Source organism: Olea europaea, chromosome 2 (assembly GCF_002742605.1).
Source record: "Olea europaea var. sylvestris chromosome 2, O_europaea_v1, whole genome shotgun sequence".
NCBI lineage: Eukaryota > Viridiplantae > Streptophyta > Magnoliopsida > Lamiales > Oleaceae > Olea > Olea europaea.
This window is the reverse complement of record NC_036238.1, coordinates 12,996,545-13,021,185: the sequence shown is the minus strand read 5'-3', so window position 1 is coordinate 13,021,185 and position 24,641 is coordinate 12,996,545. Positions and strand designations below refer to the sequence as shown.

The 24,641-nt window shown below is 31.5% G+C and overlaps 2 protein-coding genes across 2 annotated transcripts; both read left to right on the top strand.

Annotated features, from left to right (window-relative positions):
• Window positions 1–6: 6 nt before the first annotated feature.
• Window positions 7–5,976, top strand: LOC111411423 (probable polygalacturonase). The gene is made up of 5 exons (XM_023041960.1): window positions 7–23; window positions 3,212–3,332; window positions 4,411–4,659; window positions 4,851–5,004; window positions 5,259–5,976. Exons 2-5 carry the CDS (start codon window positions 3,233–3,235, stop codon window positions 5,782–5,784), a joined length of 1,029 nt encoding a protein of 342 aa, XP_022897728.1. The 5' UTR covers window positions 7–23; window positions 3,212–3,232; the 3' UTR covers window positions 5,785–5,976.
• Window positions 5,977–17,736: 11,760 nt separating this feature from the next.
• LOC111372553 (protein TIFY 10b-like) lies at window positions 17,737–19,325 on the top strand. Its single transcript, XM_022994916.1, has 5 exons — window positions 17,737–17,905; window positions 18,015–18,159; window positions 18,239–18,468; window positions 18,552–18,609; window positions 19,229–19,325. The coding sequence occupies exons 1-5, from the start codon at window positions 17,809–17,811 to the stop codon at window positions 19,323–19,325; spliced, it is 627 nt and encodes a 208-aa protein (XP_022850684.1). The 5' UTR covers window positions 17,737–17,808.
• The last annotated feature ends 5,316 nt before the right edge of the window (window positions 19,326–24,641 follow it).

Sequence of the window (24,641 nt, the reverse complement as noted above, 5' to 3'; positions counted from 1 at the left end):
GTGCTGTTATTCTCGGCATCAATGTGAGTGGTTCTTGGTATTTACTTAATTTAATGGCTTGATCATTTTCTTTATGGAAATTAGATGGATTTATTTAGTTATGAGAATTGGATATGAATGAGTTAGATTAAGTTATATTATTAAAAAATTACAGATATTGAAATTTAAATTGATTTTTCGTATGTTATGGAATCCTAATTGGATTAGTCTGTTCGTTTAGGCCATGTGAGCTGAATTTAGATATGATATGGATATTTAAAAGGTTGAAGGTGCATCTTGTAATCTGAATGCCAAAGGGTCTTAATTTTCTCAATTTGCTACAATAATAAAATTTACTCAATGCTGGCGTGTTTTATATGGTAATGAAGGCAGTTCTGCATGTATTCAGTATTCTTCCTTTAACTTGATGGAATCTTTATTTGCAAAATTGTATTTTATCCGTCTATGATGAAAAAACTGTCTACATTACATATTTAGCCTCAAGCCTAGCACTGAGTGGATTTTAAATATCTTGTCATCATGATTCATGACCTTATATTCTTCTCATGGCTACATAGATGTGGCTTATCTTCTATCCAAGGGTTGGCAAAGAGGTGCAATGTATACAAATTTTGCCCAACTGATGACAGTAATCAAGAAAATGGCATTAGGCATACTTTTATTGCTAGCAGTTGTTCAACAACAACAAATTCAGCATTGTTCCCATCATATTTTGGATAAGATATATGATTCTTTTTTTGGCACCCCTTTAGGTTCTTTACTTGATCGTTAGAAACCACCACAAACTTTGTAAGTTTTGCCTTTGGTCTATGCTTCCCTTTTCTTACATATACTAACGAGGTTGCAGCACTCTTATGAATAAGGGTCTCTTTAGGTATGTACAAAAGATTCAACCACTTGCCATTATTCTATTTGATTATGCACAGTTTCTCTATGGTGCAAAATACTGTTAAATGAGTCTAAATTTAAAACGTTATTTGTTAAGGATTGGAAAAGATAAAAAAAAGTTTGTATTTTTGTAATTGCACAACCAAGAAGTATCTCGAAGAAAATTATAAGCATAATAAGCCTATGTTTGGAGACCAATTATAAATCCATTATGAACAATTTATCGGCCAACATTTGAACCTTTTATCTACAAACCATTTTTGCCCCTAAACCATGTATTTGTATATGCCAATCTACCCTTGCAATGGGTTTCCCTGTGCATTGAGTACTGGGTCAAAGGTGGAATCGATAATTACACAAAAGTCCAAATGTATGTCAGATGCAATTTGGGACAAAAATTTGTAATATTTTGCTGAAAGCTGACACCCATGTCAACAGGTCAACAACAGGAATTCAATGTAGGGCCTCCACGTTTATAATTCATTTATAAATCTTATGTTTCCAAACACAGGCTAAGTAACTTCATAAATAACTATAGGTAGAACCACCCTACATAAATGCTAGTTTTACATGCTTTCTTTTTAAATTTGTTATTGAGACATTCTTTGCATCACTTGTTCTAATTAAGGTAAATTCTTAAAAAGAGAGGAGAGTACAAATGTCAATACACATTTATAAATATGGTGATAAAATGACGCGTTGATTTTGTTTTTTATTTCACTAAAAAAGGATAATGTATAATGTTTATATGGTTGCATGCAAACGGACGAGAGTTGGAAGGACTTTATGCGTGTATGTTTATACATGAAACTAGTTGGTGCTTGATATTGCCAGAGGCGGAGGGAGAGGGGGGCTGGGCTGGGTTGTAGCCCAGTCCCACCCAAAAAGCAAGTTAACTTGTAAAAATTGGAAAGTTCAGCCCAAATTATTGGTAAAATTAAGAAGAATAAAAATTTAGCCCAGTCCAAAGTTTAATCTTAACCCAATTAACTTCATTCCCAACCTAAGCCCAATGTTCAATTATTCAAATTTAGCTTCAAATTTAAATAGTTCAATTATGATCAAATTAGTTTATTATATTAGAAATATTTTTTATTGATTAAAGTAAAGATAAATAACTTATTGTAGCATGTCACATGTTTGACTAAACTTAAAAGTGATTAATTTTTTCTAACGTATTTTTTCATATATTGCTTATTTATATTTGTAAGTTAAAAATTTATTTATTTCGACAACGAAACGGTTGTTATTATCAAAATAAGTAATATACTCTATATTTATTTTTATCAATTAAAAATATATTTGTTAGAACTTTGTCATAAATGTTTGGAAATATATTTTGATCCATTTTGTCATTAGCGTCAAGAGTTTAATATTTTAAACTAAATCTCGAGTGGCAAAGAGCATCTATGAAAAAAATTCAATTTTCAGCCCACCCTAATTTATCTTTCTGGCTCCGCCTCTGGATATTGCACAACTGATCATGATATAGTGGTACAGGTATACCTTCCAGTATGCAGAATACACAGTCCAGATGTTGTTGCAACATTTTTCTTTAAGATCGATGTCTAGAGCTTTTGATGATAACTAAAGAAATAACTGACTAAAATTTTGATGCAGCATAATACATAGAACAACATACATAGAGAAGAAGGAGAGTTCTTCTTTGTAGGCTCCCTTCTATCTATCTTTCCCCCTCTTCTCTATTTTGTTGTACGTACTATGTGGCCTCCAAATTCGCAAGCTCCTTACATCTCATAACATCTATCTAGTGGAAAGCCCTGTAAGACAGTTTTACTCAGTAAGAAAGTGGAAGATAGAATGTCAATTATTATTTCAATCCAGATGCTCAATTGTTTATCGCCGTGCCCAATCTTTAAAAGATTAGATTGGTTAGATTCCTACACTAGAAGGTGTGAAAGAACTGTATATGGTATGAGCAAAGAGGATTTTTTTTTTTTTTTAAAAAAAAGCAAGATTTTCATTGTAGTTAAAAAAATTATCCGTTGATTATTAAAGTTGAGTTTCAGATATCCATGATAGATAGCATAGCTGCAGTTGATTCTCATTGATGGCTGATAAGTTTGCACCATATGGCTTGGTGATTTCAACCAATGTGCTAACATGTAGTGTCCTCTGCTTTTTGAAGATAAGCCATCGTTTTCCTTTATTTGACACATCGTATGTAATATTTCTTGGATGTCGTTTATGATTTTTACACTGCTTAAAAGTTGTACAAGCCATGGAAGTTTCAAAGTTTCATCATTCTTTTAACTGAGGATATTATTTTCTCTTTCTTATTTACATTTGCAAAGTTCTGTAGGATGAGAAGTATTGGCCTCTGATGCCTCCATTGCCATCATATGGGTATGGAAGAGAACATCCTGGACCAAGATATGGAAGTTTAATTCATGGTCAAAATCTCAAAGATGTTATTATTACAGGTGAGCTTTTACTTGGAGCTTCATTGTTTCTTTTACTTGGAGCTTCATTGTTTCTTTTCAGAGATGAGGTTATTCATTTATTTATATATTTTGGGTTGAGGGGGTGGGTAGGTTGAGTGGTTAGGGACTTCGGGTAAGTACAGATTGATGATTTGAACCATTGATCTTAGCATTATTATACTAACTCTATGGAGTAACTTTGGTTGTGAAAGAACATCATTGCTTGTTTTGAGGGAACTGTGGAAAGAGTATATTCTTAAATTTCCTCACTTCAGTCCAATCAAATGTAAAATTCAGGTAAAACATACACGGATTACATTTGGTTTTTAAAAGATCTTACTAAGTTGAAGTGACTCTCTAGCTAAAATGAAAAAATACTGCTCCCACTTCAGAGATAGATGCAGCTATTGCAAGTTCTGACACGACAATGGAACTTGCAACTAATAAATGTTATGCATTGAAAGGTAAAGTGTACCCTAAAACTTTTAAGAGCTAATAAACTGAACAATAATAATCCCACAATGCTCTTGGTGCTCAGATATCTTTAATTGGTATCTTTTGTTTCAAGTTGGGAATGTTATAAATGTTTAAGGGGGTAATGAGAAGTATATAATTCTATGACACCTTGTTGAGATTTAAAACTTTTAGTATGAAATAAGTCATTGTTTCACTTGGTAGTTATCATTTTAGCTGGACAAACTTGGGGCTGAGGCTATGTCATCTTGTCTCACTTTCTCCTTATTCGTTCAACATGGAACACTGAACACAGTTATCTTGTTCTGTCTCCCTGAATTTGTATATTTCCTTCAAAGATGCCCTAGTTTTGTGAGCAAAAGAAGCTCAGAAAGTGTCAGTTCACAATTGTATTTTTGTCATGTGTATGGATGATTGTGCCTGATCTATTCACCTATAGAAACCTGTAAATTTAAAATGATTCCTGGTGATGCATTAACTTTTTTCTACTATCCATGGGTGGGTTTAAAAGTTATATAGTCAAGATTTTGAGGGTGTCCAAGGTTTGTGTAAATGTAATTATATGTAATTCATCTGAATGCATATATACCATTCATGATAACAGGGCATAACGGCACCATTAATGGCCAGGGTCAAACGTGGTGGAAGAAGTATCGTCAGAAGCTTCTTAACCACACCAGAGGGCCGCTCGTGCAAATTATGTGGTCTAGGGACATCCTGATATCTAACATAACGTTACGAGATTCTCCCTTTTGGACTCTACATCCCTACGACTGCAAGAATGTGACAATTAGAAATCTTACAATTTTGGCACCTATCTTTGAAGCTCCAAATACTGATGGCATAGATCCAGGTAATAAGTTTTTTCTTTTGCTTTGTCTTGTATGAGGTTATTGGATGGACGAGCCATATTGTTTTGACTATGCGATAACAGCACCTGCCATACTTATGTCGATATCATGGTGAACATTTATATTTTTTTATAGATTTTTCTTTACTTGTAGCTATGTACTTATTTTTGGATAATCTCATTTGGTTAAACAGATTCGTGCGAAGATATGGTAATTGAAGACTGTTACATAAGCGTAGGAGATGATGGTATAGCAATAAAGAGTGGCTGGGATCAATATGGGATTGCTTATCAAAGGCCTTCAGTGAATATACTGCTCCGAAACCTTGTTATACGCTCAATGGTCAGGTGAGAGATCCCATATACCCTTGACTGCAATTTCTCGACTGATTGCAGGCTGCATCTATAGTTGCCTAGTGGCCCAGTTTCAAGTAATTATCAGCTTATGGATCTACAAATTCTTTATTTGACGAATGCCTAGTTCAACATTTTGTTGTTTATCTCTATCAAAATGTGTCATGGACTTCATTTTTTTGATGTAAAATTATGGTTACTATGCGTACATTTTGATAGTGATTGAGTTGTACCTTCCTGAATAACAGTGCAGGCGTATCAATAGGCAGTGAGATGTCTGGTGGGGTGTCAAATGTCACTGTGGAGAATGTCCTTGTATGGAACTCAAGACGTGCTGTTCGGATCAAGACAGCCCCTGGAAGAGGAGGATATGTTCGGAATATAATTTATCGAAATCTAACATTTGATAATGTACGTGTGGGGATCATCATCAAAACAGATTACAATGAACATCCGGATGCAGGGTTTGACCCCAAGGCTGTTCCAATTCTAGAGGACATAAGCTACAGTTCAATACATGGTGAGGGAGTTCGTGTGCCAGTCCGTATTCAAGGTAGCGAAGAAATTCCTGTCAGGAATGTCCGTTTCCGGGATATGTCAGTAGGAATTACGTATAAGAAGAAGCATATATTCCAGTGTGCTTTTGTTGAAGGTCGTGTTACAGGGAACATATTCCCGTCTCCCTGTGAAAACCTGGATCTATACGACGAGCAAGGGCACCTAGTCAAAAAGTCGGTCTCTCATAATGTATCAGATATAGATTATGATTTTTGAAATGATTGCAATTGCTCTCTCTAAGGGTCAAACTTCTGATGTTTCAACACAGTTCTGATGGGGCAAGGCAATATGTTGGGATGAGTCAACTTCAATTGCCTTGTTCTGTAATTTTTGTTTCCTTTTTGTAACTTTTCTTTGTATAAACAGCAAATTACAGTGCAATACACGCATCAGTTTGGTTCTTTTGAATTAGATTTTAAGTTCATATCATAGCTTTTGAATCATGACTTTTGTCAGAATAATTGTAAGAGCGAAGTTTCAACTTTTTGCAGCTTTTGATGTTTATTCGACATTTCTTAGGATGTATTTGATTACATTTATTTTCCATGGAAAATATCAGTTTTTCACCCAAATTTCTACTTGGAGTGTTTGATTGTTATTTTTTTCCATAGAAAATATTTTCCAACTTTTGAAAATATGCTTAATTTTCCTTGTTTTTAAGGAAAATATTTTCTTTGGGTAGAGGTGGTTTTTATTTTCCACAAAAGATGGAAAATATTTTCTTTTCTAGGTGATATTTTCCATGTCAATCAAACACACTCTTAGTGCTTTGGTTTAAAGAAAGTTGGTCGACCAGTTTATCTGATATAGAGCATGTTATTATTTAAAAAAAAAACGAAACCTACCGTTCCGTCCCTAGAGCTTTGTGAGGGAAGTAAATCGCGGGATGTGTCCCAACAGGTCAGAGGACAAAAGTTGTCTGTACACTGCGCCTACAAAGAGTTCAATTGCATGTCTCAGGAATCGAACTTCTACACTGCGATTGTCAGCAAGGCGTGAGATAACATCACTCCTATCCTTTGCACTACATGACTATGCCCTGAGGTCGCATGTTATTATTAATTTGCACTTCAAAAGAATTGTTCAAGAATATTATTAAAATCTCTTTGCTAGAATTCGGGGAATCTTGATTGAAATAAAATTTTATAATCAAGTTATTTTAGCTTATTGACCCTTACAAATTTTAGTTGTATTTTTCAAGGGTCTAGAATTTTATTTTTATTCTTGGAAAAATGTTCTTTATTAGCTAGATCAGTGCTTAATTTATTGTATAGCATATTCAAATATTTCTTAGGTACATGTACAAAAATGTTATTTTAAAGTTTGACGAAAGAAACAAATAAGAAATATCTTGAAGAAATGCATCTAAATATAATATTTTAAGCGTGTAAGTTTAATAGATCATATGAATATATAAATTCATAAATTTTATCGTATACTTTTGTTGTAAGTTTAAATGTTTAATAGATCACGTGAATATAGAAATTCTTAAGTTTTATCATATACTTTTGTTCATTAAGTTTATTCAAATGTACTCAGTTTAACGGATCAAGTGGAGCTCCATAAATACTCTTTCTTTCAACTTGTTAACAATTTCAACAAGTCAAAATTACGTGTACGATTTAACTTATTGATAAGTATTTTTTTCCTTTTTATTCAACCCCAATAACTTATTAAAGTATCTTTCAATTTTGAAAACTTCCAAAAATAAAAATTGAAAGAGATGTTTCTTCTTACCATTTCCCTACTTTATTATTGTTTACCACATAAATAAAAATAATTAAAGAATGAAGAATGCCATGTGCTATTCGTACCCATATGAGAAAATCAACCCTGCAACTGAGCCAGGTTCAGTAACAGGCTCAAAAACAGGGGTTAAGGTGGTATCACCTCAATCCTCGATTTCACTTAATTTTATTTTTTTTTCAGATCTAAGGGCCGAGGTGGTGCGATTTCACTTCCTTTTTTTTTCAGATCTAAGGGCCGAGGTGTTGCCACCTCAGCTTCCTATTTTTGAGTCTGGTTTTGCACTTGGCTGAGTAGCATTTTTCTGAGAAAATATCACAAACTCTTTTTCCTGACAAATTGAACAAAATATTTGTAACTATTAAAAGTAACACGAATAATTATTCACCAAAAAAAAAGGTGGAAATTTACGCTTCTCTTTTTCAATCTTTGCGAAATCTTACAAATCTCCCATTAATCAATTTTTATCATATTTCATCTTCAACGTTTCTATTAGACCTAAGCATGGTTTGGTTTTGGTCGGTTTCAACTACAATCCAAAAATCAAAACCAAATTAGTTGGTTTGGACAAATTTCAACCCAAACCAACCCACTCTACCTCTTAAATCAAACTAAACCAAATCAAACCAAACCAAATAGGTTTAGTTTGATTTGATTTGGAGTTTTAGTTCAAATTAATTTTTTTTTAAGAGAATTGTCTGAGTTTTAGGCACACTTAAATTACAAGAACTTAAATAACCAAAATAATTTTATTTTATAAGAAGCACTGATTAACAAATAAAATCAGATTATAGAGACGGGTCAACAGAAAATTTACAAATTTTATTGCTTTTTTATGTATATATGTAGTCTAATTACCTGAAGATGGAATAAATGTTAAGTATAATATAATAAGCTTGTGAAAGAAAATTTTCAACGCTATTACTTACCAGCAACGTCATAGGGAATTGAGATATGGTTATGAGATTAGAGTTTTTTTTTTTTTTTCTTAATTTGAAAAAAAAAAGTGAAAAAGAAAAAGAAGGAGGTGAACACATAAGTAGGTTGGGTTTGTTCGGTTAACCAACAATTTGAGACTTCAAACTATGACTGAACCAATCCACCATGATTTTAACCAAACCAAACCACTTATCCGTGTCGAACCATTCCTAATCGGTCCAGTTCGATTGATTTGGTCAGTTTTTCGATTTTTTGCCCAATCCTACTTTCTATTATGTAGTAAAACTCATCTTTTCTTCCATTTGAGCATCAAATGACAAATTTGCAGATCTCTTCAAACAAATTCGTACCCTAACTTAATTCAAACAATTTTTTCTTCAGTTCAAATGAAGAAACCTAACTGATGCAAATGACTTCGTAAAGTCCTGAAGAGTTGTAAATTATATTCTATTTCGAAAGATTGTTAATTTTATTGCAACTTTAAATTAGACATTTATAGTTTATTGTTTTTGAGCTCATGTTAAAGGCAGATTATAGAATTGTTAATTTTATTGCAACGTAAATTAGACACTTAGAGTTTATTGTTTTTGAGCTCTTAAAGTTTTAATTGAGATCTTGAAGGCAGCACTTCATATTTATAGTTTGGTGGTTTTTGTTAAATTTGGCTACTTTTGGCAAACTGATTTTCGTATAAGGAATTTAATATAAAAATTTATTATGGATATTAATACGTAGATAGTAGTATGGTTGATTAAGATGGATACTAATTTTTTATGCAAAAGATAATCATCTGTACCATCAATCGTATAACATGACGGAGGTTGGAAGTGAGCTTAGGCCGAATAAAGATAATAGATTAGATGACTTTTTTTTTTTTTTAATGAAAAATTAAGAGTAATATTATTCGGTGAAAACTATCGGTAGTCGTTGTGACATACACACATTAAGGAGACTACCGATAATTTTCACTATGAATAGCATTATTCAAAAATTAATAGTTACTACCCACCTTAATTAACGATAATATCATCATTATAAAGTGAGTATTAGAATCCATTTGGAACGATTGTTGAGAATAAAAAGAAGCTTTTGAGACTTAAAAACTGCTTTTGGATCCCTTTTGAGGGTCGATTTGACATAGCTACTTTTGCTTTTACTTCTTGTAGAAGACCTTTTGAAAAAAGTTACTTTAATTTTTGTTAGAAAATTAATATTTATTCTCTAAAAGCTCTTCTAAATACTAAAAGTATTTAAAACAAAATTAATCAAACGAGTCCAAAAATAGCCTTTGGATCTTAAAAGCTTATTTTGATTTTTCAAAAATTATACTTCTTTTAGTTAGAAGAGATTTGAGAAGAAGTTGGTCCAATACATCTTCCTCTAGAACTACTTTCAAAATTTTCTTAAAAATTAATTTTTAAACAAAAATTAAGACAACTTCCTTCAAAATCTCTTTTACAAGAAGCCAAAAATAATAATAATAATAATAAAATTAAAAAAAAAAAATCTTACCAAACGGATCCCCCAAGTCCTCATAGATTAGGGCTTCATCTGTAATTTTAAACAAAATTTGACTTCTTAGGTATCGCAATGAAAACGTTTCGATATTTGATTTTTGAACCGACACAAAAAGGTACCTTGTCTGGCCTGGCTTGGCTTGCACTTTTATCTTTTTCCAGTATGCTGCTTCTTTATTCAACTTCAGAAAAAGAAATGTCAAACTGACGTCTATTTTACGAAAAGAATTACTGTATATTACTCAATCCGCATTTACTGTCGAACCACTTCTATCGTCAGCCAAAATGTTACGAGGAAATAATTTTTTCTTCCTTTTTTTGGTGCTTACTAGTAAACACTCCCGAATTACGCTACTCCAACAAGAAAATTTGACGAAAAATATTGATAGAGCTGACGTGACGAACCGTGATTCGCTACTCCAACAAGAAAATTTGACGAACCGTGATTCGCCTTTTTTTTTTAAAAAAATTTCCATCTTCCAATGAATAAATGCCAAATTTTGTCTGTCACCATTTTCTGTCGAATTTTCCTATTTAAGTAGCATCATTGAGACACACTCTACGTTAATGTTTCAATTAGATGATTTTAGTGTGTTAATAACATTCAACTAACTCACTAAAATTACGATGATTTGAAGATTTTGGTATGATATCTCTATTCAAATAACTTCTTCTACAATTTTAATATCTTTTCGAGAAACATATAGTTATTGGAAGCGATTTTTCTTTCTTTTTTTAAAAAAAAAATGCTGACATTTTATTATTGGCCATAATTATTGGCTAATTATACATAGTAAGTAGAATAGTATAGTTTGATTAATAGGCAATCAATGATGTGGGCAATTTTTTAATCAATTGAAATTAATATTCTGACTTTCTTTTTGTTAAAAAAGGTGCATAACAATAGTTAGGAACCCGTTTGATATGTAGTTACATTATGTATAATTTTTATTATATCATTTGACACACCGAATTAGAGTCCCGAATTGGCATTTAATATTAATTATTAAGATCCATAAAATATAAAGATTTCAAGAATATGGCATTTTATGGATCAAAATTCAGATGTTGCAGAATATTTTTTTATTGATCATTGAATTATAATTTTTTATTTTTTTTGTTGAATGATCAATGAACTTATCAAATCGTTATGTCATTGGTTGTTGTTTATCTGTATTTTCCTTTGATATTATTCTTTTATTGCTTTTTCCCTACAATCACATTTTTATAAGCTCGTTTTTGCTAATTTGTGGTCAATAAACAACAATAATGTATCATGTAAGCATTTTTGTTTAACATGTCAGTAAGTTCGTCGAATTTTTTAATGGTGATTTATTGAGAAGTGGATGAGGTAATAATTTGATAAATTTGGTTAGCGCTCGAAAAATATTTAAAGTTTAGTGGTCAACGCAATAACAATTTGACAAGTTCGGTGACTACTTAAAAACAAAATTTAATGTTTATTTGGCAATGCAAGAATGGTTGGATAAATTTGGTGATCATCCAAAAAACTTTTTAAGTTTGATGACAAAAGCAAAGTTAGAACAGAGCCTACGACAAAATGAGTCTTACTGAGTGTACATGGTAAAATTTTACAGACCTCCTACTGTCCTACAGACAACTCACAATAGGGTGGGATCAATATTCTTATGGCCATTTTTTATTACATGAGGTCCCGCATTGAGACGATCACATGTGAGTGCATTGTAGAATGACTTTAAAGTCCTACCATGTACATTTATCAAAATTGACTTCTTTCTTTTCCTTTTCGGTTTAATTTTAATGTTTAGCAGTAGTCTACGTAAAAATAGATCCACGCTAAAAATGAAATGAAATGTAGGTACCCAGACCTATTATTATTATTATTATTATTATTATTATTATTATTATTATTATTATTATTATTATTTATTGTGATAATGTGATGTGAAGTCCGGATCCGAACAAAATGATGGTTTCGCTCCAAATTAGAGTCACGAGATTTGTCCTCGATCAATTTGTGGTATAAAATTATCAAATAATATTTTGTAATAATTTTTTTGTTAGAAAATAATTATAGACATCTATATGTGGAGTAAATAACTCATATTTATAAGTACTTTCGTGTTAATTGTTTAAGTGAAATAAACCTTGCTTGATGTTTTTAATATTCTAAAATTCATAGGAATCAAACTCTAAATTATAAACTAAGCCCTTGTATGAGACAAATTATTTTCATAAGAATGTATTTTTGAATACTGTAGTAATGGAAAAATGTGTGGTTAAAAAATAAGGAAAAGATTTTAATTTGTCTGTAATATTATTTTATTGAAAGTGTGGTTGAAATAATGTCAAATCACTGTTTAAGAATATATTTTTTTGAAAGAATGTGAGTCAAACAGAATGAGTAATTTTTTTTTTTAATAAAACAAACAATTAAAAATAAAATTTACATGTTAGAGCATGCTTGGGAGGTTTTTTTTTTTTTTTTTTTTCCACCAATTTTGAATGGCACCATATAAGGAGTTGAGAGAATTGATGCTTACTAATTTTTTTGGGCACCCATTTCGGATAGTTTAAAATCACCTAAAATTGGTGTAGTGCAATTTTAACCATTTCTCTCAACCCATCGTATCAATGAGTTTTGGATCTTTCTCATATTCTTTTCTAATTTTACCCTTTATAAAAAATATTTATTTACAACCAACATATTTGATTCAAAATTTATTTGTAAATAAAAATATATTAATTGAAAAATTGTTTATAAGGAAAAAAATTATTTGCAATTAAAAAATTACTTATAATTAAAAAATCACTTTTTAAGATAAAAAATCACCTTTATGTAAATAATTATTTATAAAGTAAAAAAAAAAGCAACTAATAAGTAATAAGACAAATAATTATTTATAAAATATAAGAAATTACTTATAAGTGCACTTGAGTTAAAATTGTTTAATAGTAACTTATAATTGTAAAATGTATTTATAAGCAAAAAATACAATACCTACTCAAAAATTTAAGTAAATATTTAACTTAAATTTTACAATTATAAGTTACTATTAAACAATTTTAACTCAAGTTATATGTAAAAATATTACTTATGGTAAAATATCACTTATGAGTAAAAAAAAAAAAAAAAAAAAAATTATACAAGAAATTATAAATTGAAAAATTCGTTAAGGGGGATATATTTAATTTTCTTGTTTGAAAAAAATTTCAGAATTGGCTTATAATGGGTAATTATATTAGCACCATAAAGTTTATTTATTACACCATAATTAAAATATATTTTTAATAAATACACCACAACAATTTTACAATTATATTTTTAATCCGAATATTACGTTGTATTCATCGTCCCAATATTACTTCTTATTTTTCTCATTACCCAAAAATTGAAGCCTATGCATGTAGTACTCGGCCAAAATAAGCGAAGTGATAGAGCTAATTTCATCAGTTAAAGAACAGTCGTAGAATGAATGCAGGCAAGTGCAAAATCTTAGTTTTCAGAAATACAAGTTGGGATTGAATAATCTTCCAAACCAGTTATACGAGGTGAACTGGGATATCATATTGATGGACAACTCATGTGGGTTCTGGCCTCAAGCGCTTGGTCGGATGGCTGCTATTTTCCTCGTCGACGTAATTGCTTGGCGCAAAAAGGTCGGAGCCAATCCCAACACATTTTCGTTCATGATTTCAATGTGAAGGCGGATAGAATCACAAGTGATGAATTTTGTGCATAGAAATTTTGGTGAATCTAAGGACATGCCTGGCATTTCACACTGGAAAGAATGGATAATAGCAGTAATTAGTTCTGTCGTAGCCATTTATCATAGTCTTCATCAACATAATAAACTCTCGGTGATCATCAAATAATCTTAGTCCTTGCTGAAATTTCATAAATTAATTGCCAATGGTCAAAATTTTGACCTTTTTTTTCTTGGTTAGGTTGTGTAAATATAATTTTGTGACACGTTTACATTGTAATTTCTTTGATGAAAAGCAATTGTTTGTCTTTCTATCTTTCCTTGGTCAATGTCTCCTTCTCCTTGAACACGTTTCATCTTCCACGAGCATCCAATTGCGTGGAGTTTGGGTAAAAAAAATGATACAGAAGAAAGAAAAAATTAGGTTTATGATTATGGTGGAATAATAAGTCATTTCATGGCATGACTATCAGTTTGTTTGGGAGTAATTTTGAGAATTGATTTTGTGATCGTTAAAAAAATGGTGGGGTCCACCTATAAAAAAAGAATTCAAATATGATGATTGAAATATTGAAATAACGGTCAAAAAATTAATTTTTTTAAAGAAAAAATCACCCCAAATAGGCTTTATATTAAAAATTACTTAATTAATGATAGTGATATCAATGAAAATTAAAAATTGTTTAAAGTTATAAAATAAATTTAAAAACATGGTTAATTAAGTAATTTTATTAGGGTCGTTTAAGTAAACAATAAAATTGTAGTATCACAAGTCAATTTTGTGGTGGTAATATAATTACCCGTAGATAATAAACTCCCAAACATAAATTGGATTGTTTTAAAAATCGCTAATAAAATAATTTAAAATCAGTTCGCCCGCTCAAAATTGGTACTTAAAAATGCCAATAAACGCTATCTTTAAACTCCCTGGAAAGACCTATTGGAATTAAAAGAATATCCAAAACGAAATTACCAAAGTAATATATATATATTTTTTTCTATTTCTAGAGAGGCTACCTATTTCTCGTCAAGACTGTGTTTTCTTTTAACTGAAAATCTCTACACGTTTATGTTATGAACTTATGAGGGGTGCGATCGACTGCCACGTGTAACAAGATCCGATGCTGATGTACTGTAGTAACACCATGCATGCGCACCACGAATACCAGAATCAAGCGGGAATTAGATGGCGTGTCCGTTTCTGATTGGCGGATATAACGTGCAACTTGCCTTCTCAGTTTTTAATCTTCGAAGATTGTGAAGGCGTATTGTGGCCCACCATCTCGGCCAAACATTTTTTTCAGGCACCACGTTGATTGATGCCGTTCAACTTGAAGCCGTCAATCTCAACCTCTTTTTTTCTTTTTGACTTTTTTTTTCATACTTTTTTTAGAGTTAATTTAATCGTCGAACATTGAACTATTAATAATATCTTAATCGGGTCTCTGAACTTTTAATTTATCTCAATTACATCTCTTAACTTCAATTTAATTTCAAATTTTTAATATTTTGTTACCATATATAACACATCTCTTCCCAAATTGACAAAAACTATGTTGTTACCCGATTGGCACTTCTGCCTCAATCTCATGATGGGCCAACTTGGTTGAATATTTTTAAGAAAATCTAATGACGAGACTTCATGTACAGAAAGAGGGATTACAGAACCTCTCCAAATAGGACACAAGGCGAGAGGAGGGGAGGGTTTGCACTATTTTATTCATATGAGGCTCACCTTATGTGAAATTTCTTTATTGTTTCTGTAAAATTCATTTCTGTACAAATGGATTTTCTAATTAAAAAATCAAACTTAAGATAATGTGTTAGCTGAGAAACAAGTCCAGTCGTCACTGACTCCTGAACCCATGGGCCTAGGTTCACTAGGCCGGAATTTGAGATCAACCTAGGTCAAGGCTTGTACAGAATGAGCCATGAGCACCTCAAGCTTGAATTTTGATGAGCTAACTTGCGAGCTTGGAAGTTGTCCGAACTTGTTGCCATCCCATACGTGCACCCTAGGAACAAAGATGATGAATTAAAGGTATCAAAATGTTGGAAAAAAAATATACGTATATAAATTATATTCAAATAACATTCATTTTACGTGCATAAATATCGAACAAAAATTCGACTTATCAAAATCTAATACGTAAAGTACAATGAGAGATGCATGAATATGAATTTTGGTCGAAGTAAGAGTTCAACTCTTTTTACTTAAGACGATGATGCCCCGCAAGACTAAATCTCTAATAGGAGCACTCCAAATTTCGTAGATCAACGAACTTATATTTTTTGAACCCTCTTTATATGAAAATTAACTTTGAATATATGCAGAATTTTGAAATGAATATACATTGATATGATAATACAATCATAAAGCGAATGAGTGAAAACAAACATGTGTGATCTATATATAGATGTTGAAAAATTTTGTTTCAAAAATCACAATCTATGGAAGAGACACAACTATTAAAATTAGTCTATATATTTGAATAGACTCATCATTTAAAAAATAATAATGTCATAATCTTTCATATAAAATACACATCTTTTAATTCAAATAATTTTATAAAATATTCCACAATATTTGACTTAATTTTCCAACAATTCGCAATATTTATGTGATTCAAATTTGACTTAATTTTTCATTCACAAAATAACAATTCTCACTTAAATGATTAGGAATTAGTCAAAACCAATTTCACATACAAATTTCCAACAATAATTACATTGTTTATATAATGATAAGTTGACATTTTACATTGAGATAATGTGAAAGATTTGTTGCATTATGAATCCTAATTTATAATTTATCAATTTTCATCTTTTTGAGTTGAGAACACGTGACGGAAGGTGAAATTTGAAATTAAGGTGGAGTTGATAGATCAAATTAGTGGCTCAATTAAAATTTTGCCAAAGGTTCATTTGATCGCAGATAAAATTTACAGGCTTGTAGGAATAAAATTATTATTTAGACTGTGATGGGAGGTAACAAAATAATAAGGGCATGTTTCATACAAGTCAATTCCATTGAAAATCGAAATCATTGATGGACAACATTTTTCATGGAATTTAATTTCCACCCTACCCCCCACGCGACCCATTTTCTTGGTTTTCAAGGAAATTGTTTTCCTTTGGTTGAGGTGGGAAAGTGTTTTCCATCTTTTTTTTATTTTATTTTTGGCAATGAAAATAAATTTTATCCACAATTGTAACAAATTAGATCCTTATAATTGATAATTTTTATGAAAAATAGAGTCAAATGAACACCTAAAGATACAAATTTCAACATTTTTCAAATTAAAAATTATATCTGATGCTACCAAAAAATGTCACCTGAAAGATCTCGAACTTGATTGTCCAACTTCACTTTGATGAATACGGTCGATTTGTGATTACCTGCAACAAAGGCAACGAGGTGTGTGCTCGTCGCCCCTCCGATACTTAAGTCGGATAGGAAATTTAGTGCGTGAGGCTATAAACTGAAGATAATGAAAACGTACCTTTGTGTTGAGCTTTGGCCAAGTATTTATAGGTGTTGGTGGGGGAGCTGTAGAAGGATTCTATTATTAAAAGAGTCCTTTCCCCCTTAGGATTAGGTGTTAGAGTGTGATTAGAAGTATTCTGTTAGAGTTTTAATCAGGGGAGGAGTAGACTTAGGTGGAGTCTAGTTTCTTTTGGAGATTAAGTGGGGGGGCAGCATCGGGAAAGAAATATCCCTGACCTGGGGTGTAAACCCCGACCTTAAATAGCCCAACTTACCAAGATCAACTCGGGGGTACTAGGTCGATGTCGACCATGGTACACGAGCTCAAGGATAGTTCGGGGTTACCAATCCCGGAATCATCAATATCAATCAAACATATTTAATTGACAACTCCTATAAAATAAGTTATAGACAATCAAATTTCTTGAAATTCGTTTTCTTTTCACTCAAATTCAATATTTACAATGAAATTAACCCTAATAAAAAGAAAAAGACGTTAACGGGGCGTTTAAAAGGGTAAAACAGCGTAAATAATTAAATTAACAAGGGCAAAGTCGAACCTCACAAGGAATATGTAATGTACGACGCTTCTACGAGTGAGTCTAAGAACACGTGCTTCAAATGAATAGCAGTCTCAATTTTAAAATTTGAAAATAAATAATATTAACTGCAGACTCCCACTACAAGTCTACAATTCTTAAATCCCCATATATTCCTCGTGCTCTTTTATCACCGAAAACGATAAGCCCATCAATTCACATCCATATAAATGAAAGAACTTACTCTTTACACCATTCAAATCATATAACAATTGATTTTTATCTTGAATTTTATATTTTGGTTCCTCGGTTCATCAGAATTCATGGATTCCAGTAGGTTTTCCGGCCATTATTTGGGAGGGATGGATGGTCTTGGTAACCTCAGCCTTGGGCTGACAACTCAGAATTTTGAACTCGAAGGTATATTTATTTTCTTGCCCTTTTTTGAGTAGTTCTATGAGTTCTTTTAAATTTATTTCCATTTTCTCGTGAAAATGAGAAAAATTCTGAGTTATTTTGGTTGAAATAGGGGCTCCGACCGGGACATTGAATTTATTGTCGACTATAGATAATTCGGGTGGTCCGACCCAACTTGTATCCGCTCTACCTCAGTATATTGGCGGTTACGGTTCCACCTTTAGCACAGAAAAAGCTCAGAATGGAACTGTTAATAGGTTTGTTCCTTCATTTCGACTGTTCTAATTCGGTTTTGGTTTCCTTGTAATTTGGCTAATTACGACTTATATGGAACAGATCTGAGGCAGAAACTGCGCAAATGGTTATATTCTATGCGGGTCAAGTACTCGTGTTCAATGATTTTCCGGTGGAAAAGGCAAATGAGATTATGATGGTAGCCACTGGACAGAAGCACCCCACCAACGCCGTTCCGCCGCCTTATATGGTGCCAAGTCCGGCTGAATCCACCACCAATAGCCCTGGGTTTGACCGCCTTCACTTCCATCATCAGCCACCCCTTGGTTCCGGTAAGCTATATTCAAATTTACCATATATTTATAATATAATTTTTTCTGGTATTTTTATTTTATATTTTTCCATGGATGTGTAGATTTACCAATGGCAAGGAAAAATTCGCTAGCCCGGTTCCTGGAGAAGAGAAAAAACCGGTAAGATTACACAAAAACTGATCCGGTTAATCCACAAAAAATACATGTACTTGATGACCTGACCAAAAGACCAATATACCGAGATTGGATTGCCTGACAATTGATTAAGGGCTAGTTTGGCATGAATTTTTTAAAAGTTGAAAGGAGTTTTTGAGATTAAAAATTACTTTGGATCATTTGACTAATCCTATAAGGTGCTGTTTCGAAGTGATTTTTCACCCCCAAAAAATTGATTTCTTAACCGTTATTTCATTACTCCTGCCGTAAAGTTTGATTCTTCTCTTACAAGTGACCTTCACTTTTCTCTTAATTGTTAAAAAAAATTAGTTCTCAAAATAATTCCCAAACGAGGCCTAAAAGTATTTTTTCAGTTAAAAAAACTTTTAGAGGAACTTGGTAATGCTTTCAAAATGGGAATCTCTTTTAAAAATTAATTTTTGAACAAAAATTTAAAATAGTTTCATCCAAAAGTTTTTTTTACTAGAAGTAAAAACAAAAGTCATGTCAAACGAGCTCAATCCGAAAAAACTAGAGATTTGACATAGAAAAATGCGTCTTTTTTTTTTCCTTTTTAAAACTTTGGTTACCTTTGTGATTGATTTTGTCAATTTTAAAGCAGGATCAATGCAGCAAAGTCGCCATATCAAGCAAGCAACCAGACGGCGGCGAAAGGCTCGGCTTGGCTGGGTTTGGGTCCTCGCTTTCCTTTCCAATAAAAAAAAATGAAAATTTTATTTGATTTTAGTAAAAATTGATAAAAGATTATGAGTCACATAGAATGTATAATTAAAAATAAATTTTAAGAAATAGGGATCGAAACTTGAAAATTTAATATTTTATTTACGTTTTATGAAATTATTGGTAAAAAGGTTGTGATTACACAAGTAAAATACAAGGTGCAGAACACATGGGTACCATTGACTACTCGTCATGGTTAATTACATAATATACACACGAACACAATATACAAGTCTCGATTTGCAAATTCATTATTTTTTTAACAATTAATATATTTCTGCTTTTTTATTTCTTGTTTTGTTCTTTTTAAAACAAAAATATTTTTATATTCTACAATTTTTGTCCAACACTTAACGGGGTAATGAAACATAAAAATGATTATAAGCTTTTTTCCTCTTGACATTTTGCTCTTTTATGAATGTGCATTAAAACGGTCCTTTTTGTAGGATAGGAAAATTGTCTTCCACAATGAACTTACCAAATACAGTTAAAGATTGAGGAGCTACTTCATTTCGTTTATATTGATAATATTAGATTTTAAATCGTCAAGCAAACATACAAGCCAGACTCTATAGCCTGAAAGACTGTTGTGGAAACCATACATGAGAGCCAAATTTTAGATGTCATTTCTTAGAATAAACCAAGTGGCAACATAGTAAAGTTCGGAGTTTTGGGAAAAAAAAAAAAGTATAATTGTGGTTATATATATATATATATATATATATGGTCAAACAAAGGCTTAGTTCGTTGAAGCAGCGGAATGGACCATGCTATGCCAAAATGTAAAGGCATGGACTTGGCACGGGTCACGTAGCAAGTCGGGCCTTGATGTCCCGTGAATAGGCCGACTTAACGTAAGAAATTGCTGGTCGTTCTAAAACTATGCCCAATCTAACTCTTTTCACATATAGTATTTAATGAGATTAATAGATTTTTCGAGTCTTGTTTAGCGTTGTTAAATTGGTGGACTTTGATAGATCTTGTTCCAATTGAATTTGCTGTGCAGTCTTTAGATAAGATTGAACAGTATCATGTACTTTTAGATAAAGTTATCTGATTGAGATAGTTCTGGGTCTTTAGATAGGATGGAATTGAATACTATTAATTGGCTATGCATAAGCTTAGACTTGAACGCTAATCGAAGATATTTTTTCAAAACGTGTCATTATTACTATTATTATTGTTGTTGTTGTTGTTGTTGTTGTTATTATTATTTTCACAATGAAGAGCATTAAAAACTAATAGAACAAACGCTATTTAAACATGTTGCATACGCGAGAAATTGAGTAGTGAAAATCAAAGAAGAAATGGATTTTAATTTTGGTAAGTAACAAATAAAATGGGAGGGGTTAAAGATCTTAGCAATTAAGAGTTGGTGTGGTAAGTTGTAGCCAGTGTCATTATTCCATTCTGCTAGTTGGATTGTGATGTGTACCTCTATTCGAATGCATGATAAACGTGACAAAACAAATTGTGAAAAATATCATCTAATCACTTTCTGGTTACTTCATTTTCTGGGGCTACTATTAGGGGTGACAATAATTCAATCCGAGCTAGCTCATAGACTAGTCATCCGTGCTTTGGCTTGTTGACCATAAGGGCCAAGCTCGACTTGGCCTATTAGTCCTGCCTATAATTGATTGAGTCAAATTGATCCTCGAGCTTTTCTACTCTTTTCGACGAAAATAACAAGATATTAAGGAAAATAGAGCAAGCTAGTAAGTTTACAAGCTCGGCTTGCTTGCCCAAGATCCAAACTTGTTTCCGTATTGGGTCGAGGTGGCATGAGTTGAGCCATCCATGAATTGAGTTGTCACTAGTTGACCCATTTAGCTGGCAGGTGATTTGAACTATTTTCACCTCTAATTATAGAGAAAGAATATGAGAAAAGAGGAATCTTTCGTTATGGTTTTATCGTAAAAATCAAATTGAAAATTGATTTTGATTTTGATTTTTTTCATGGTTTAGAAATACTTTACAATTAAAAAGGTTAATTGTTTAAAAAAAGATATGATATTTATTGCAACTCTATATTCAAAAATAGAGGCATCCCATAAGCTAAAAATGCATTATTTTGGATTTTTAAGTCATATAAATATTTTTTAAATAAAAATTAAGGTTTTCAAATAATTTATGCTTCACTATTATAATTAATGACAACACCATATTTGAATTTACACAAACCCACCCTTGTCATTGATCTAGCGAAAAAGCATGAGGCTTTTATTATTGTTAAATTATTGACTTTGATTAATGTTGCAATGAATTCAAACTTGAATAATTTTAAAATATTTCAAATATAAAAAAATAATTTAAGAAAGTTGTTGGCATTTACCACCAATTTTCTCTAGGATAAAACCTGGGCCTTGTACTACTAGGCGTGCCCCCATGGTCCAAAGTAGGGTCCATTTCTTTAATTTATGTCTAATCTTTTGAAAATGGTAGGCGTCGGTCACCTCATAAAAAAATAGAGTAATATTATTCAAACTCGTTAAGGCTTAAAATCTATCTCTGTGTCCGTTAAGTAATTAGACATCTTAAATATGATTCATATATATTTATTTAAGATGGCCGACTATTTGAAGACACGTAATCGACATCTAAATAATTAAAAAGCATTAGTGATATTGAATAAAGAATATGATTTTCAATCTTATAATAAACATTGTTTGTCATTGTATCTTAACACTCATTGACACATGAAATTTCTAAATAATTTTTTTTTTTCCAATTCAACATAAAATTCTAAACACGTGCTAAGTGACATTTTCATGATCAACACAAACTTACAAGTTATTTCAACCTCAGATAATCCTCTTATAGATACTAAATCTCATGTATATCTTCCACGATATTTTTGGCACCCCTCTTCCAAATTTAAACTTATAATTAAACATATTATTCTCACATCGAATTTTAAAATCTTCACATATTTCTCAAAAAATGAAGATGTAAATGCATGTTTGAGTATTACAAGCAGTGTTATTAAACCTGAATCAGGACTGGTCGGTTCGTTCGAAATCCGACGAACCGTTCTTTGGTCCGGTCCAAGTGACTCAATTGTTTCCATGTGCAATCAACCCATTATTAACCCGCCCGAACTGTCCGATTTTCGAAAACCCGTTGAACCAATTTTAAGTAAACCGGACGGTTCACATATTATAATATAAACTCAAATAACCCAAAAGATTTCCAATTTCCATCGTCTTCTACAGCTCTGCTAAACTAAAAAGTGAAAACCCTTCTACCATCTTCTACTGATCCTTTCTCATGAATCTAAATCTTCGTATTCAAGTTGGATTAAATGAAGAAGAACACGTAAGTCTGGAATTTAAGTTTTTTGTTGATGATTTTCAAATTTGCGCCATTGAGATATATGAAAATAAATAAGAGGACGTGATTCTAAAAGAAGTCAATCTTGGAACAAGTAAATAATAAAAGGGGTTAGTCTATGGGTACATAAGGGTTGGTACATAATGGTGTCCACACCCTCACATGAGGGGGGCCCACGTGAATATATTTATTCAGGTGGGCCCCTCTCATGTGAGGGTGTAGACACCATTATGTACCAGCCCTTATGTACCACAAGGGTTTTCCTAATAAAAGTTTACTTGACGTTGGATATTAAACCAAACACAAACCAGTCACTCTCTTTTTTGAAATGACCTCTTTTTCCATGCTTCCATATATGTTATAGTCATCAAAATTTTATGCTTTCTAATTCTCTTAACATTTTTTTTTAATTATTATAAATTCTTTTAGTTTTTACTAACTATTTCTTCCCCCACTTCCTCGGTTTCATTACAAGATGATTCTTTCATAGATGGGCGTTCTTTATACATGTAGATATATTCTCTTACTACTTATTCCAGAGTTTCTTTTGCCTCATTCAGTCCTTCATGTTTACGGACAATTTCTATACATTTTTGGAAATACAACAGAGCACAATATTTTCCATAAAAAATAAAAAAAAATGAAAAAGGGGGGTATCATGTTTATTTTACAATTTTCTCTAAAATTTTATCAAGGTCCCTATCAAAGGAAATTTTCTAAATTCAGTAACATAGCAACACATCATCGAGAAAACTCTCCATGTTTTTGGTCACATTCTATCAGTATTTTTTCAATTAGCAGCTAATTCATCACTGAATTATATCTTATTGACATATTTTCCATATATTATTTTTTTGAATGGTGGAAATTAATAATTTACATGTTTTACATTAATTGGGCGCATAAAAATAAATTAAAAGATATGTTCAAGTCCTGTACCACGTTGTTCCCCGTGTTGTCGTTTGGTATGAATAATTGCACATTTTTTATTGTGTTACATTATTTCTACGGTTGGCATCACATGCATTGTTTCTTCTTTGTGGGGGGTAAAGATCATTTTCATGTTAGCTGTATACAATGGAATTTTTCACCACAATTCTTGCAATAATTTACACATTTGAAATTGCATATAATAAATTAATAATAATAAAGTTTGTGATTGAGTGTTGCATAATTTGGGAAGATTTTATATTTTTATTTTATTTTATAGTATTTTGAAAGAACCAATAATATTCAGAGGCAGTCTAAACCCTTCTTTGACTTTCAGTATTTTAAAACTCTTTACTTTTCGTTCTTATCTTCAATCACAAATTCATGTAAATCCAAAATATTTCACTACTTTTTAATCACATATTTTTCAAAAAATAACTATTCAAAACATCATTTTTTCCCAATTTCATTTTATAATGACCATCAAACAAGATGTAAGAGACCCGTCGAAGAGAGCGAAGTACATCAAATCATTGTCCAATGAACATGCTACCACGGAAAAAATTGTTCAGGATACCAAATATTAAGAAGTCTCTGTCGAAAAGTGTCGAGTATCTCTGTAATAATCGATTAGTTAATATAGTTTTATCTTTCTCAACTATGAGAGAATGAATTGCAAAGAAGCAGTTGCTCATTTTATGCTCTAGAGACAACATATTATATTTCATCTAGAGAAGTTGTATAGGAGAGGGGCCGTATTTCTTATGGGAGATTTTTCTATTTGACCTATCACTATTCATTTTTGTTGAAATGTCTATATTATCCTTAATGAAAAGATTCTTTCTATATTACAACATATATCCTGATCTTTTAAACATTCTATTTTATATTTTCCCTATTTTGAATATTTGAATATAATTTTATTCTATGATTTAATAAATTGGAATAATCTGCAACATATTGTTCATATTTATTATTTAATATATTATATTTTTCAGAAGATGCATTCATATTTTCTAATTGAGAATACA

Excerpts from the sequence above, each read along its gene's own strand:
- LOC111372553 (XM_022994916.1), top strand. The coding sequence starts at position 17,809 with ATGGATTCCAGTAGGTTTTCCGGCCATTATTTGGGAGGGATGGATGGT. Across the intron at positions 17,906-18,014 it reads TCAGAATTTTGAACTCGAAG|GGGCTCCGACCGGGACATTG; the intron begins GTATATTTATTT and ends TGGTTGAAATAG. Across the intron at positions 18,469-18,551 it reads TCAGCCACCCCTTGGTTCCG|ATTTACCAATGGCAAGGAAA; the intron begins GTAAGCTATATT and ends ATGGATGTGTAG.
- LOC111411423 (XM_023041960.1), top strand. The coding sequence starts at position 3,233 with ATGCCTCCATTGCCATCATATGGGTATGGAAGAGAACATCCTGGACCA. Across the intron at positions 3,333-4,410 it reads CAAAGATGTTATTATTACAG|GGCATAACGGCACCATTAAT; the intron begins GTGAGCTTTTAC and ends TCATGATAACAG. Across the intron at positions 4,660-4,850 it reads TACTGATGGCATAGATCCAG|ATTCGTGCGAAGATATGGTA; the intron begins GTAATAAGTTTT and ends TTGGTTAAACAG.